General features: G+C 41.3%; 2 protein-coding genes across 4 annotated transcripts in view; one reads left to right on the top strand and one right to left on the bottom strand.

Annotated features, from left to right (window-relative positions):
• LOC129765720 (serine-rich adhesin for platelets) overlaps nt 1-15,551 on the bottom strand; it is a 347,565-nt gene that overhangs the window by 15,266 nt on the left and 316,748 nt on the right. The gene's annotated exons all lie outside the window — the stretch shown is intronic.
• Nucleotides 12,081-14,644, top strand: LOC129765728 (probable 4-coumarate--CoA ligase 1). 3 transcript variants are annotated; one of them, XM_055766153.1, is made up of 3 exons: nt 12,081-12,145; nt 12,198-12,760; nt 12,825-14,644. In XM_055766153.1, exons 2-3 carry the CDS (start codon nt 12,225-12,227, stop codon nt 13,897-13,899), a joined length of 1,611 nt encoding a protein of 536 aa, XP_055622128.1. In that variant the 5' UTR covers nt 12,081-12,145; nt 12,198-12,224; the 3' UTR covers nt 13,900-14,644. The 3 variants fall into 3 exon arrangements, with proteins under 3 accessions (XP_055622128.1, XP_055622131.1, XP_055622125.1); XM_055766156.1 differs by having other exon boundaries at nt 12,104-12,145; nt 12,203-12,760; XM_055766150.1 differs by having other exon boundaries at nt 12,118-12,760; nt 12,825-14,643.

Below are 15,551 nucleotides of genomic sequence, written 5' to 3'. Positions count from 1 at the left end.
TTTTAGAATTGACCTTCCACCTATTGGAGGGATCGAAGCTGTTGCTTGTCATGCAAACATCAGAGGCAAAGACCTCTGTATAGTCAGCTTGTATTGGCCTCCGAGAGCTGCGGTTAGCCTCAAACAACTTGATGACATGTGCTCACTCCTTCCTGAGCCACGATTGATCTTGGGAGACTTCAACTCTCACGGAACTGCCTGGGGGGAACAGTACGACGACAATCGTTCATTGTTGATATATGACCTTTGTAACAGCTTCAATATGACCGTTTTGAACACTGGGGAAACAACACGTGTGCCTAAACCTCCTGCTAATCCAAGTGCTCTTGACCTCTCGCTTTGCTCGAATTCACTATCGTTAGATTGCAAGTGGAATGTAATCCAGGACCCCAACGGTAGTGATCACTTGCCAATCAAAATTTCCATCACCATTGGGTCGAATTCTTCTGAATCTATAAACATGGCATATGACCTCACAAGACACATTGACTGGAAAAAATATGCGGACGCGATTGCTCTAGCCATCAATTTCAGAGATGGCTTACCTCCATTGGAGGAGTATAACTTCCTTTCTCGTTTGATCTATGACAGCGCGGTTCGCGCTCAAACGAAACCCATCCCAGGTTCCACCATTTCCCGAAGGCCTCCCAATCTATGGTGGGATAGAAAATGTTCCAAGCTTTATGTAGAAAAATCGAATGCATTTAAAGCTTTTCGGAAACGTGGAACCCCTGAAAATTTTCAAACGTATTTAGCCCTTGAAGGTCAATTTAAAAACTTAATCAAAGGGAAAAAACGTGCTTATTGGCGAAATTTCGTGGGAGGTTTGTCACGAGAAACGTCAATGAAAAAATTATGGAAAGTGGCTCGAAACATGAGAAATCGCTCTTCAACGAATGAAAGCGAAGAATATTCACATCGATGGATTTTGAATTTTGCACGGAAGGTTTGTCCTGATTCCGCTCCTGTGCAAAAAATTGTTCGAGATATACCACAAGGTAGGTGCGATCTTGATTCCGAGTTTTCGATGGTAGAATTCTCTCTTGCTCTGCTTTCATGTAACAATTCTGCTCCGGGATCGGATAGAATTAAGTTCAACTTGCTGAAAAACCTCCCTGATGTGGCGAAACATCGCTTGTTGAATTTATTCAATCGGTTTCTGGAGAATAATATTGTTCCAGATGATTGGAGACAAGTACAAGTTATAGCTATTCAAAAACCCGGAAAACCCGCGTCCGACTTCAATTCTTACCGCCCGATAGCAATGCTGTCTTGTATACGGAAATTGTTGGAGAAAATGATCTTGTTTCGCCTTGATCGATGGGTTGAAACGAATGGCCTACTCTCAGATACACAATATGGGTTCCGCAGGGGCAAGGGGACGAATGATTGTCTTGCGTTGCTTTCTTCAGAAATTCAAATGGCTTACGCCGAAAAAAAAACAAATGGCTTCAGTATTCTTGGACATAAAGGGGGCCTTCGATTCTGTTTCAATAGAGGTTTTGTCGGACAAATTACACTCTCGGGGTCTGCCGCCTCTATTGAATAATATGTTATATAACTTGCTTTGTGAGAAACATTTGAACTTTTCTCACGGAGATTCGGCAGTAAGTCGGGTCTCTTACATGGGCCTCCCCCAGGGCTCATGTTTAAGCCCCCTTTTGTACAACTTCTATGTAAGCGACATCGACAATTGCCTTACACAAAATTGCAGCCTAAGACAACTTGCAGATGATGGAGTGGTGTCTGTCGTAGGACCAAACGAATCCGACCTGCAAGGACCCTTACAAGATACTTTGAACAATTTTTCAACCTGGGCCATTGGGCTAGGGATCGAATTCTCCACGGAGAAAACAGAGATGGTGGTTTTTTCTAGGAAGCATAGACCAGCAAAACCAAAGCTTCAACTTTTGGGTAAACCGATCACTCATGCTATGTCATTCAAGTATCTTGGGGTCTGGTTCGACTCCAAATGTACTTGGGGGGCCCATATTAGGTATCTGAGTAACAAATGCCAACAAAGAATAAACTTTCTCCGTACAATTACCGGCACCTGGTGGGGAGCCCACCCAGAAGATCTTATAATGTTGTATCGAACAACTGTTCTCTCAGTGATGGAGTATGGCAGTTTCTGTTTTCAATCAGCTGCCAAAACACACCTCATTAAACTCGAGCGAATTCAGTATCTTTGTCTCCGTATCGCGTTGGGATGTATGCCCTCAACGCATACCATGAGCCTCGAGGTTTTGGCAGGCCTACTCCCACTAAAAGATCGCTTCAATTTATTATCTCTTCGGTTCCTCATCCGGTGTAAGGTCATGAACCCATTGGTGATCGGAAATTTTGAGCAGCTGATCGAGCTAAATTTTCACTCCGGATTCATGAGTTCATATCATGAATTCATCTCCATGCAGGTTGATCCTTCTTCGTATATTCCCAACCGTGTTTGTTTCCCTTACTACATCAATTCCTCTGTGCATTTTGATCTGTCCATGAAGCAAGATATCCATGGATATTCAGATTACCAACGATCGAGGATCGCTCCAACGATCTTCGATGAAAAGTATGGGGGTATCAATTGTGATAATATGTACTTTACTGATGGGTCCACTATAAACGAGTCCACAGGATTTGGAGTGTTCAACGAATTTTTTAGCACCTCACACAGTCTTCAGAATCCTTGCTCAGTGTATATTGCTGAATTGGCAGCAATTCATTGGGCGCTGGACAGCGTCGCCTCACGACCTGTTGAACACTATTACATTGTAACGGATAGTCTTAGCTCTGTCGAAGCTATCCGTTCAGTGAGGCCGGAAAAGCACTCGCCGTACTTCCTTGAGAGAATACGAGAAATTTTGAGTGCTTTATCCAGACGCTGTTATGTCATTACCTTTATCTGGGTCCCTTCACATTGCTCCATTCCGGGTAATGAGAGGGCTGACTCATTAGCAAAGGTAGGTGCAATTGAAGGCGATATTTATCAGCGTCAAATCGCCTTCAATGAATTTTATTCTTTAGTCCGCAAAAATACCATCGCTAACTGGCAACGCAAGTGGAATGAAGATGAATTGGGCTGGTGGTTTCACTCGATTATCCCTAAGGTTAGCCTCAAACCGTGGTTCAAAAGTCTGGACTTGAGTCGGGACTTTATTCGCACCTTCTCCCGACTCATGTCCAATCACTGTTCGTTAGATGCACTACTCTTCCGTTTCAATCTTGCCAGCAGCAATCTCTGCGTTTGTGGCCAAGGTTATCACGACATCGAGCACATTGTTTGGTAGTGCGAGGTGTATCTGGTCGCCAGATCGAATTTAAAAAACTCCCTTCGGGCCCGAGGAAGACAGCCCAATGTGCCGGTGAGAGATGTGTTGGCTCGGTTAGACCTTGATTACATGTCCCATATATATGTTTTCCTTAAAGCTATAGATCTTCGTGTGTGATTGCCCCTACATCCTTATACCCTCCTTTCCTTCCTTTGCGGGTAATTCGTCCCCTTGCTATAAATAGTAGAATAAGTTGAAATGTAAATACACTATAGATATACGAATAGATTTATGAAATGAGTGTTCATCAACATTGTTACAATTTCCTTATATCCCATCCTTCTCCTAAAAATATGTCACCCTCCTAAACTCGAGTACACCGCGAGTAATCGGTTTTCCACCTTACTAACCATAGATGTAAGAAAATTGTTTATATATATAGTTTTAAAATTATATTTAAGAATTCGGCTCCTTTAAACTTAAGTAACTGAGCCTGTAAAAATAAACGAATTAAAAAAAAAAACCGATATAGTGGTTCTCAGATTTTCGTCCAAAGGGGTGCTGCCTTCCGAGATTTTCATGGATTAATTATCGTCAGATATAGCAGGATATAGATTACAGTATCGTACCGCTGCTACTGTCAATAACCCCACGTTGATCGTCACACGGTCTAGGTATTGAGATAGGTCAGATATTTCCAATAGATTATTGAGCGTATAAATCGTACGAATTCATTATATTGCCACGCTAATGTCTTATGACATTGTTCAGATAACAGATATCTTATCGGGAGTGCAATTTCAGTTCTGGAGCTACAAACTAAATGTAATTTGATTCTGCATTTTAATCTCGGAATCTGGGATCAAAATCTGAAGTGTCAATCCATATCGTAGTCTGAAATGAAGGGTCTGTGTTTGTAATAAGAGAAAATCTCAATTGTATTGTGTCCAGACTGAGAGAACCATAGAAAAATGGCCGCTTTAAGAGAAGAGAAAAGATAATGAAGAACGTGATGATGGCGATGAGAAAAATTCCAAAAGAAACCATCGAGAAGAGTGGATTAAGTCGCAAGATCTTTGGAGTAAGTGTATACAGACACATGAAGCTTATTCTAGAGAGAGAGAGAAAGAGAGAGAGAGAGAGAGAGAGAGAGAGAGAGAGAGAGAGAGAGTTGGGGCTCAACCCCGTCACATAAGTAATATATTATTCTATTGTGCAATACACAAATTGTCTTCATTGTTTGCTAAACTATGAAACAGCAGAAAAATTCAAGTCGATAATTGTATTATTTATTAATCGTATCTGAGTAAAAATAATATCTTAACATGCGAAACGACGGAAAAATATTCGGCTGTATCGAAAAATCTAGGATTAATCATCTGACTCAACATGCTTTGTGATGTTTCAGTTTTCCAAATCTTTTACCAGTTTCTCTCTTACCACTCTTCTTAAAATCTTCCCTGTCAAAGTCATCGGCAGCTCTTTCCAGAAATAAACGCCCCCTCTCAATCGTTTGTAGTCCGGTACTTGTTGGGCAATTCTGCTGACTATCAGCTCATCCGTTAGTTCATGATTAGCATTATTCCTCGTAACAACGGCCGCCGGCAACTCGGATGATCCGTCCAACTCGGGTATGCCGACCACACAAGCCTGATCGACTCCATCAATTTTCTCGATAAGCGTCTCGAGCTCCATCGGTGACACCTGAGTGCCTCGGTACTTGAAAATGGTTTTCAACCGATCGACCAAGTAAACGTATCCATCCTCGTCTATAAAGCCAACATCTCCCGTACGCATCCAGCCCTCCTCGTCGATGAATGCACGCGTTGCCTCATCGTCATTGTAATAACCCAGGAAGGGAAACATCATCTGAACCACCAGTTCACCCTGTTCCCCAACATCAACCGGCGTTCCATCCTCATCCACAACCTTTGCGTTCAAATAGGGCGCCAGTAGACCAACTGCACCTCTTGTCCTGTCTCCCACGTCTACCGCAATGAATCCAATCTCCGAACATCCGTAGCTATTGCTGACTTTCCCCTTTGTAAGCTTCGCTTCCAGCAATTTTCGCAACGCCGGCGAAGCGTTACCACCGTTCAAACTCCAGCTTTTTATGGAGCTGAAATCCGCGTTCTCCGCTCTTGCATGTTTTATTAGCATCGCCGCCTCGGAAGGTGGACTATACAATTGTGACAGTTTGTACTGCCCCAACAGATCATAAAATACATCCTCATCGAACACACTTCTCGTGATGACACGTGTCGTTCCGCTACCAACAGAGGTTACGAGGACGAACATTCCACTTACCCAGTAGAATGGGCTGAAGCAGAAAACAATATCGTCATCACTGTCTTTATGGGAAGTTTTGAGGATGAATGCCACAATGGCCTGGGACGCAGATACAGCTTTCGGTCGTCCAGTTGTTCCCGATGTACACATAAGTAAACATATTCGATCTCGCATATCGCCTTGATGCTCCGGTCTAAGTGACAAAAAGGATTCTTCACAAGATAAATGCTCCTGTAATAATTTCTATAACACTTACATGAATTCCAACTCTTTTCCGGTCTCCTGCAGCAATTCCTCTACTTTTCTGATACTATCTCTGTCACTTTCCACCACAAATAGTAATGGTTCGAATTCGAGTGCATCTTCGATCACCGCAAGCATCCGATTATATACCCCATCATCACTAATCACCAACTTGGGCTGTACCAGTCCTATCAAATGTCTCAAGTCATCATTACTAAAGGAAACGGAAAGGCAGATGAATGGAACTCCGGCGATCAGCAGCCCGAGGGTGATTGGTGCTATATTTTCACTATTTTGGCATACCAGCGCGGCCATATCCCCTCTTTGAACACCAAGCCGGGACAAATTCTGAGCCACGCGTACCGCACGAGTACGCATCTCTCCGGCGGTCATACGCCGGGAGGTATCGAAGTCGATTTGGAGAACCTGGGATGGATTCCGATCCAGGATATCCAGGATCAGTTGGCCAAAGCTGGTCTCCGTTTCGAAGGAAGGCGGCTGAAGACGAGAAAGCCATGTTTTACTGTCCGAATTGAAGGTGTGATGGAACATTGCGGCTGATCAGATGGTTCTCGTGAATGGCACTGACGCACTGCTGGTGCCGCAGAGCGGGTGTAATGTGGGTTAAAGATAACTTATTGTCTTATCGGTGTTGCTGCAGAAATACTGGATCAAGCTGAAAATTAGACAACCTTCCGATTACTGCGGGCCTTCGATCAATGTGAACTTTTTTACAAGGAAAATGGAGATTATGATTTTTATCATTATCAAAGCCCTAAAAGAGCTAAAAGTTGAACACGGAAAAAATGCACAAAATAAAATAATTTTGTTAGCTTTTGTTTTATGAATGCTCTTTTCATTTCGTGGTTTTCGGTACTTGTGGGCTTTTATTGATCGAACGATTCTTGTTGAAAAAATTGGACAGTCATATTCATAATCACATCCAATGCATGATGGAAAGTGAATGGAAGAAGAGAGAGAGAGATGTTGGATTTAAGAGACTTTAAACTCTGGGAGTTCATTCGTCTCTAAATGGAAGAAGGGATTTAACTCTTTTTTATATTGCGTGAAATTATTCCTCTCGCGAGCGATAAACCTCCACGCTTCGTATATTATGAACCTGACCATATCCTCCCCCACTACATGTCCATTATACCCGCATCGATAAAAATGTTCTACTTTTCGGCTTGTTTTAATTTTATTAAAAACATGGAAAAACACATTTTTATAAAACATTTGGCCAGTTATTTCGAAAACCAGTATACTTAACTGTAAGAAACTGCTTTTTAATTTTTGAAAACATGAGTTTCTAAAGATATAACTGAAGTTTTCCTTAACACGTCCGTCTTAGCCCCATCTCCCCTACTACATTTTTGGGTGATTTTTCGGTTTCCAAAAAACTCAAATTTTGACCTCTGCGACATTTGAAAATTAAGTCCGATTGGGTTCATATTTTTCATAGGGTATTTAATCGTGCAAATCAACATTTCACAGGAAGTACCGTATGAAAAATCGGGATGGTCTTTTTCATTGGTACCCTAAACTATACGTTACACCTTTTTTTTTTATAGAGGTGAGGAACGCTCTACCAGCCTTATCTGGGAAGGGTTAACCCAGACGTCGAGTGGGGATCGCACCCACAAAAACCAAGCCCTCTACTCGTTGCCTTATTCCCCCTGGGACCACATCTAGGCGACTACTTCAGGGGGTGGCTGTGCTCATGCACTCTTCGAGTTTTCAACGCTGACTAGCGTTGTCCTTCCCTTTTTCTTAATATTTTTTCCTCTCTATCCGCTTTTCAGTTCGCTGCACTTACGTCCTCTTCGCTGGCATCCACTTACCTGTCGAGACGTGCACCGATTAGGAAGCGCCCTCCAACTTGACGCGCGCCCCGTCACAGTCACCCTATTTCTCTTCCCATCGGAGCGCCGATTAGGTAGTGCCCTCCAACATGACGAGCACTCCGTCACAGCAGCTCTCGTGGGGTATACACCAGTTTATACGTTTCACCTTGTATTCCGAAAAAACACCCAGAGAGTTGGTTGTTGACGCTGAAGAGCGTCGATCGACAATAAAGTGTATTTTTAAAGACAGATAAAGAGGGAGTTTGGATTGAATTGTCCCCAAGGGCCCTACTCAGGGCTAGAGACGAATGAACTGAAAATGTTCGAAGTCTCTAAGATTCACCAAAAAGAAGAGCGAAGGACAACACACCGATTCAACAACGTTCGCGCCCGAAAGTATCAAAGCAATTTACATCGTCGGCATGACTTCAAATAAGTTCTCAATGGGACCTAGCAACGTCGCCCAGTAAACGGTCGGTCGTCCTCACGAAGAATGCGTGAAAAACTGAGATCGCGACACACGACTTACGTACTTGTTGCACGTCAACATTAATCGTTTGAGACGGCGAAACTGGGGGACGCAAATTGAACCTTTCGAAAGAAAATCAAACCGAACGCATAATGCATTGCGCAGTCCGATATTCGTATTAAATGAGCAACTTTTAAAGTACAGATTGATTGCGCTCGACCCATCTGAACCAATAACGTTTCCTAGGAATACTTTCAGCATCCACCGTTTGGATGCAATTTCGGAGCCCGCCAATTATTCTTGTACCCCAGGAAACTGAGGGAGCCGAGCAAATCCACGATCGGACGGCACTGGGCCAAGTTGGTCGGGTTCCGGTCCTCGATGTACGCCAATGTCTTTTTGTCGTAATGGGAAGACGATTTGTCGGGCCAGAAGACGTACTTCTCATCAGAATGATGTTCCTCTAAGAACGGAGCCAGAACCGTAATGTATGATATACTCGTATTTCAAAACAAAAATTGACCGGGTAAACGTATGCCATCCGACGCTCGCTGAAGCTACACCCAAACTAGCGTTGACAGAAAGCATGTCATCTTTGGCAGAAATGATGCCATTTAGTGTGCTGAAAAGTCAAATGCGCAAATAATGAGTTCTTCTAAAAGCTTAAAAATGGTTTGTATGTATGCATGCAGAGATCTCTTTCTGTTTTCTTTTCTCATTTCCTTTGGGATTGTACCAAAAAAAAGTCTAATGATGCTTCAACAGTTGTTCAGCAAATACGTTGGGAAGTGTTTTCTAAGAGTAAAAAAGAAGCGCATGAAGGAGAACAATATCTATCTCGGTCTGGGCCGTGTATGTGGCAAAGTATGCGGAAAGCTTATTTGTCTTTTGTTTCGCTCGCTCGTATTAATCTTATATTGCTGTACCATGTATATTATATAAATGCTTACCAGTATTTGTGAGTCGTGACATTTTCTGTTATGTTATGTCTCATTTAATGTCTTAAATCGGGATGACAAAACATGAGCTAAAAATCAATTTTGGGTGTACCCAAAAACCCTCACATCCCGAATTGTGCTTGATTAGTTCTCGAGTTATGCAGAAGTTTGTGTTTCCCTCTTAGAGAGGAGGGTGGAGAGCCTAACCATCATAGAAACATTTATTGTACCCTAAAACCTCCACATACCAAATTTGTTTTCATTTGCTCGATTAATTCTCGAGTAATGCAGAAATTTGTGTTTCATTTGTATGGCAGCATCCCCTAAGAAAGGGGGATGGAGAGTCTAACTACCATAGAAACATTCATTGCACCCTATAACCTCAATATGCCTAATTTGGTTTCATTTGCTTGAATAATTCTCGAGTAATGCAGAAATTTGTGTTTCATTTGTATGGCAGTCACCCTCTTAGAGAGGGGGGTGGAGAGTCTAACCACCATTTATTGCACCCTAAAACCTCAATATGCCAAATTTGGTTTGATTTGCTTGATGAATTCCCGAGTAATGTAGAAATTTGTGTTTCATTTGTATAGTAGTTTTTCTAAACTGAATTCCATGACAACCTGATATAAAAAAATGGTAGTTTTGTCCTCATCGTGAAATATTAAACCCGTATTTTTAGGGTGACCATTTCCATTTTCTGGTGGTCCGAAAAATTAGATTTTTCCTCCTTTTTTCCAAAAATGACCTTTTCAAAAATTCATAACTTTCGAACTACTGGACCGATTCAGATGATCGATATATTAAATTAAAGCCAATGAGCTAGGTTTATTTAAAAAACATTACACTTGAAAAAAAAAACAGATTTTGTGTCCGTAATTATTGATTGTAATTGTTTTTCATTGCTTAAGTGGTATTGGAACAAAGGTCACCGTATTTTTTATATTTTTTCTGGAAAGCTGAGGGTTTTTTACTTAGCATATCCGAATGTCAGAGAGGTGTTTCTCTCGTTTTCGAGTGATTTTGGAAAGCTAACATGTTTTCAGTTTTCGTTCAATATTCCTATGCGACTGGACAACATCTATGCAACTAGAATCCAATTTTTATGCATATGTGGTATTTCATGTTTCTTCAAATAGGTATATCGATCATATGAATCAGCCCGGTAATTTAAAAGTTATGACTTTAAAAAAAAGGCAATTTTTGAAAAAAAAATCCTTTTAATTTAACATGTTTTAAGTCTTCGTTCAATATTCCTATGTGACTAGACTAGACCTATGCAAGTATGGAAAAGTTCATTCGCTCATTTCTCCACACCTAATTATAAATCACTCTTGTATCTGCTTGATATAATCATGGTGAAGAGAATGCAGCAAGCAATCGTGAGATTACACGATGAATCATTTTAGACTCGCCGACCATCTTCATTCGGGACTGAGAGTGAACATTACAAAACGAAGAGTGGAAAACAACATTCAATGCATGAAAACTCCTTTGGAAGGATCGCATGAAACAAAATAACTAGTGAATCAAAATATATTCCCTTCTACTCTCTTCCGTGTCAGCATTCAAGTGCATTTGTTATCGGCAATGCACTTGAATCTACTTTCCCGCTCACCAATAACTTGCGTTAATATGGTCTTTTGCGTTGGCTTAGATCATATCATATTAGAAACAAAAAAAAAGGCCATTGCAATAGTGCACAGCAAACAACTCGATTCCAACTATCTGTTTTTATTTTACTGCCGCGATCGAGGCTCAATGATTGCTATTTGAGTGAAAAACGAATGAATTTACAGAGATCCTCGCTGGCTCAAGCGAAAGTTTCCAATTTGATTCTATCTCCAACGTCATTCCTAGAGTCCAATGAGAGAATGCAAAATTCTCTGAGAATAGATGAGCGGAATCGAGACAGTATTTTTCCGTTTACTCGAGAATGAACTTTGCGAAGATGATAGGTGAATGTTGAACGAATTTCGATGCGGTTTTGCCCATACCTGGACCTATGCGACTTGAATTCAGTCTTCCCGCAAGTGTGATATTTTTTCGAACAAGGTCAGCTTTTTGGCTTCAATTTAATATGTCGATAGTTTAAATCGGTTCAGTAGTTCAAATGTTATGAATTTTTGCAAAAAGTCATTTTTGGAGAAAAGGGGAAAAAAATTTTTTGGAGTACCGGTTAACTTCGAAAAATCATATCCCAAAAACGAAAAAATAACATCTCTGATATGGAGATAAGTTATGTAAAAAATCCTCAGCTCTCAAGGATAAAAAATACGGGTCTAATGTTTTGCGATAAAGAACAAAACTACCACTTTTCACGAAAATCTGAGAACCACTATATGGGTTTTACATGGAATGGATGTATATAAAAATTTTCATTGCACTTCTAGGTGGGTTGACACTATTTGCGTAACTCAAATAATCATTCAAGACACTTACATGTTGTGAAATTATTTTGAAATTATTGAGAAATTGATTTATAGACACAATTTTAATAGACAGTAATATTCACTTCATTGACACATTGTCACCCCCTCTAAAGGGTGAGACTTTCATTTAATCGTAGTTCAGTGAAAAATTAATATTATTCAACAATTCCTTGAACACTTGCGAGTGTTCATTATTAGAGAACATTTCTACGTAATCAGAATTGTGTTTCACTTTAATTTACGATAGTTATTTAACAAAAAGTTCGAAAACTACCTTTTTTGACCCATAAATGTTCGACTGGGTAGCACTTTCAGGCAGCTTTATACTTTTATTGATTACGAAATTAGAAATGAGAGAGTTTAAAAAATTAATACGTAGAGTATTTGATTTTTTATTTGATATATTTTTGATTAAAGATATGAGTATATTTTTCTATAATATTTATTTAAGGCATCCACGTACCTCTACTCTCACTAAAATGGTTCACGTGGAATGTGGACATCTCCTATGTACAGATTTTCTGAGAAAAAAAAACTAAGATGAAAAGATTTTTTTGATGAAAAACGCAGATTTCATTATGGCAACCCTGCCTTGGAGATGTTTATCACTGAAGTGGATGTTTACCTTTGATAACCTCTTAAGTCTATAGATATCGACTGATAACGAGTAAGAACTATCTTCACTTTCAACTCTCTCACATGATTATTCTCGATTAAAGTTTAGTTAACATAGCATAGCAGCCGCAATGTTTCACACATTCGACCCCGAAACCAAATCCTGGATATCCCGGAATCCTCCACCAACGTTCCAGCCCGAAGAAAACCTCGGCCAATTGATTCTAGATGCTCTCAATCGGAACCCTTCGAGAGTTCTGCAGATCGACACGGATACCGCACGAGAAATGACTGCCCGCGAGATGCGTCTGCGGGCGGTTCGAGTAGCTCAAAGTTTGTTGAATCTCGGATTTGGCAGTGGTGATACAGCCGCACTGGCGTGCTCGAACAGTGAAAACCTAGCACCGATCGCGCTCGGGCTGATGATAGCCGCTGTTCCATTCATTACGCTACCTACGGGGTTCCATGCCGATGATCTTGGACATCTATTGGGTCTTGTGCAGCCCAAATTGGTGATTTGCGATGATGGGGTTTATAAGACACTACTTGATGCTGCTGGGAACGCACTCAAAATGAAACCCGTCGTTTTTGTCGCGGAAAGTGAGCGAAAAAATGTGAGGAAAGCTGAGGAACTAATAGAACCAAGTGGAAGTGAAGCAGATTTTGTGTGAGTATACATCTACCATGTATTAATTTACACCGAATATCTAATACATTGCCCAAAAAATTAGCCCACAGCACCACGGTGACATGCGGGAACTAACCGGAATTATCCTCTGCACCTCTGGGACCACCGGTCGCCCGAAAGGAGTCAGCGTATCACAAGCCCATATCGCAATGGTCCTCAGACAGCCATCGAACGTTGATAGCGCCAATCTCATATTCAATTTTAGCCCGCTTTATTGGGGAACAGGGATGTTCGCCTTGCTAAATTCCATCTCCACCGGAATAACACGAGCTATCACTAGAAGTCTCTTCAACGAGGATATTTTTTTCGACATCCTAGAACGGTACAAACCAACCCGTTTCTTCAGCCCACCAACGCATACGATGCTACTATTGAGCCATTCCAGGGCAGAGCTTGCGGATTTCGGTAGTTTAAAAAGCTGGGGTTTGAGCGGCAGCTATGCATCTCCAGAGTTGCGACGCTCGGTGGGAGCAAGGCTTCCAAATGGAAAAACTGTCAATAGCTATGCGTCCACGGAGCTGGGCCTGATTGCGATGGAGATGACGAGGAAGGAAAATTCTGTAGGGGTGTTGATGCCTCATCTGGATGCTCGAGTAGTTGACGACGACGGAACGATGGTTGATGTTGGGGAGCAGGGAGAGCTGCTCTTTCGAACCTCGCTACCATTCTTGGGTTACTACAACGATAAGCAGTCAACCGATGAGATTATCGAAGCGGGTGGATGGATTCGCACGGGGGATATCGGTTACCTGGACGAGGAAGCGTTTGTATATTTGGTTGATCGGAAGAAGGACGTCATCAAGTATCGGGGATATCAGATGTCTCCCGTAGATTTGGAGGCCGTTATAGAGCGGATCGATGGCGTTCTTCAGGTTTGCGTGGTCGGTATCCCGGAGATGGACGGATCATCCGATTTGCCAGCCGCCGTTATTGTAAAGCGCGAGAACAGTCATTTGGATGAGGATGCTGTGATACACATAGTTGAGTCACAGGTTTCCAACCATAAACGGCTGAGAGGGGGAGTTTACTTCTGGCCGGAGCTACCATTAACTTCGACGGGGAAGATTTTGAGACGAAAAGTAAAGGAAAAGCTCACGCAGGAGATACAGATCGAATAGGAGTGTTCTGTTATGCATGTTTAATTCCATTGAATAGGGTGATAGTACTAACGAGATTTCATATCTTGCCACGTTACGTCTTTGTTTGCACAATAGATAATTAAATCTTCAGCGGAAATGTTATTGATTAATTTCTGAAGAAAAGAGAATTATATGTATATGTGATCGTCCGGGAAGAAAGGGGGCTTAGGATAAAAAACAAGTTTCCGAGAAATACGCGTTTGAAGTTTACACTACGAAAACATCTGTTTTCAAGGTTTTGTGGTGTATGAAATCTTTTCTGTGGTATGTTGTCACAATAGTGAAATAGTTTGAGCACAAAAAGAAGAATGTTCGAAAAACTAAATTATAAATTGTTTTCATACTTTTTTTAAACAAACTTTTTAAATTGACTTTGTACGAAAAAACCATCTCACGGGCTGAATTTTTCAACTAAGGGACCTCGGATGGGTCTCAATCGATTCTTAAGGGTTTTCCGAATCGCGAAAAACCTCAACATCGAAAAATGTACCCTAAGCCCCCTATTTTCCCGGACGATCACATATATTCAATACTCATATCCTTCTGTTTTGTTCGTCTATCCAAAAACCCTATAGCGGAAGAGCATAAGATGGAATCCCCGTTCTAAATAATGTACATAAGATTCACCAAAGCAAATCACTCTTAATGATCATAGTGATTATTCAGGTTTACCTGGTCAATTACAGTTTCAGTTTGTGGTAAATTCTAAAGTCTGAACATTTCGGTGGCAGTGCACAGAAGAGTTCAAATTGAAAGGTTAGCTCCTCTAATCAAACCTTAAAATCAAGACTCGTTTTTTAATAAAAGTTTGTCGATAAAGAAAAGAAAAAAAAAACACAAACACACAAATTTTTAGAAAAGTCCTCTATCGTTGCATCGGACCTTCTTGAGCCAGACGAAAAATTCATTGTCGGACCCCTAGCTCAATCGGAGCTTAACATTTTAAACATGCCAAACCGATCGGTGACTGTTGATCATTTTTAATTTCAACTTTTATGAGCCGCTTTTAAGAGTTACCACAAAAACGCAAACGGTTAGTAAAAGCTTCGAAATAACTTTAAAATTTGGAAACGTTTCTTTGAAGTCCCACGCATACGTATAAATGTGGGTATGCGAATCAATCCTCATAATAAAGGGTGTGTCACATCAAATTGCATCACGGAAAAAACGCTGTAGAAATTCGCCCAGTAGACCGATCCTTTTGAAAATTTTAGACAGTAAAATAAAAACTATTAAACAACTTTTGGCATTTCTTTTGGCCCGTATGCTCGCACCTTCCTCTTTACCCGTCCATAAGGTTCTGTACAACGTCAGGTTGTAGTTTTTTTTTAACAGAAATCCATTTTCACTTGAAGTCCGCCTCCGATTTGACAACTTTTGGGTTCTTCCGGAGGGCCTGCTTTATAATCGCCCAATATTTCTCTATTGGGCGAAGCTCCGGCGCGTTGGGCGCGTTCATTTCCTTTGGCACGAAGGTGACCCCGTTGGCTTCGTACCACTCCAACACATCCTTTGAATAGTGTTACGAAGCGAGATCCGGCCAGAAGATGGTCGGGTCCTCGTGCTGCTTCAATAGTGGTAGTAAGCGCTTCTGTAGGCACTCCTTAAGGTAAACCTGCCCGTTTACCGTG

The sequence above is a fragment of the Toxorhynchites rutilus genome, chromosome 1 (genome assembly GCF_029784135.1).
Source record: "Toxorhynchites rutilus septentrionalis strain SRP chromosome 1, ASM2978413v1, whole genome shotgun sequence".
Taxonomy (NCBI): domain Eukaryota; kingdom Metazoa; phylum Arthropoda; class Insecta; order Diptera; family Culicidae; genus Toxorhynchites; species Toxorhynchites rutilus.
Note: the sequence above shows the minus strand (reverse complement) of the source record. Positions and strands in the feature narration are given on the sequence as shown.

What these genes read in the sequence shown, in the direction of transcription:
- LOC129765728 (XM_055766153.1), top strand. Translation starts at nt 12,225, where the DNA reads ATGTTTCACACATTCGACCCCGAAACCAAATCCTGGATATCCCGGAAT. An exon ending in GGAAGTGAAGCAGATTTTGT is followed by an intron (nt 12,761 to 12,824) that starts GTGAGTATACAT and finishes CCAAAAAATTAG; the next exon opens with CCCACAGCACCACGGTGACA.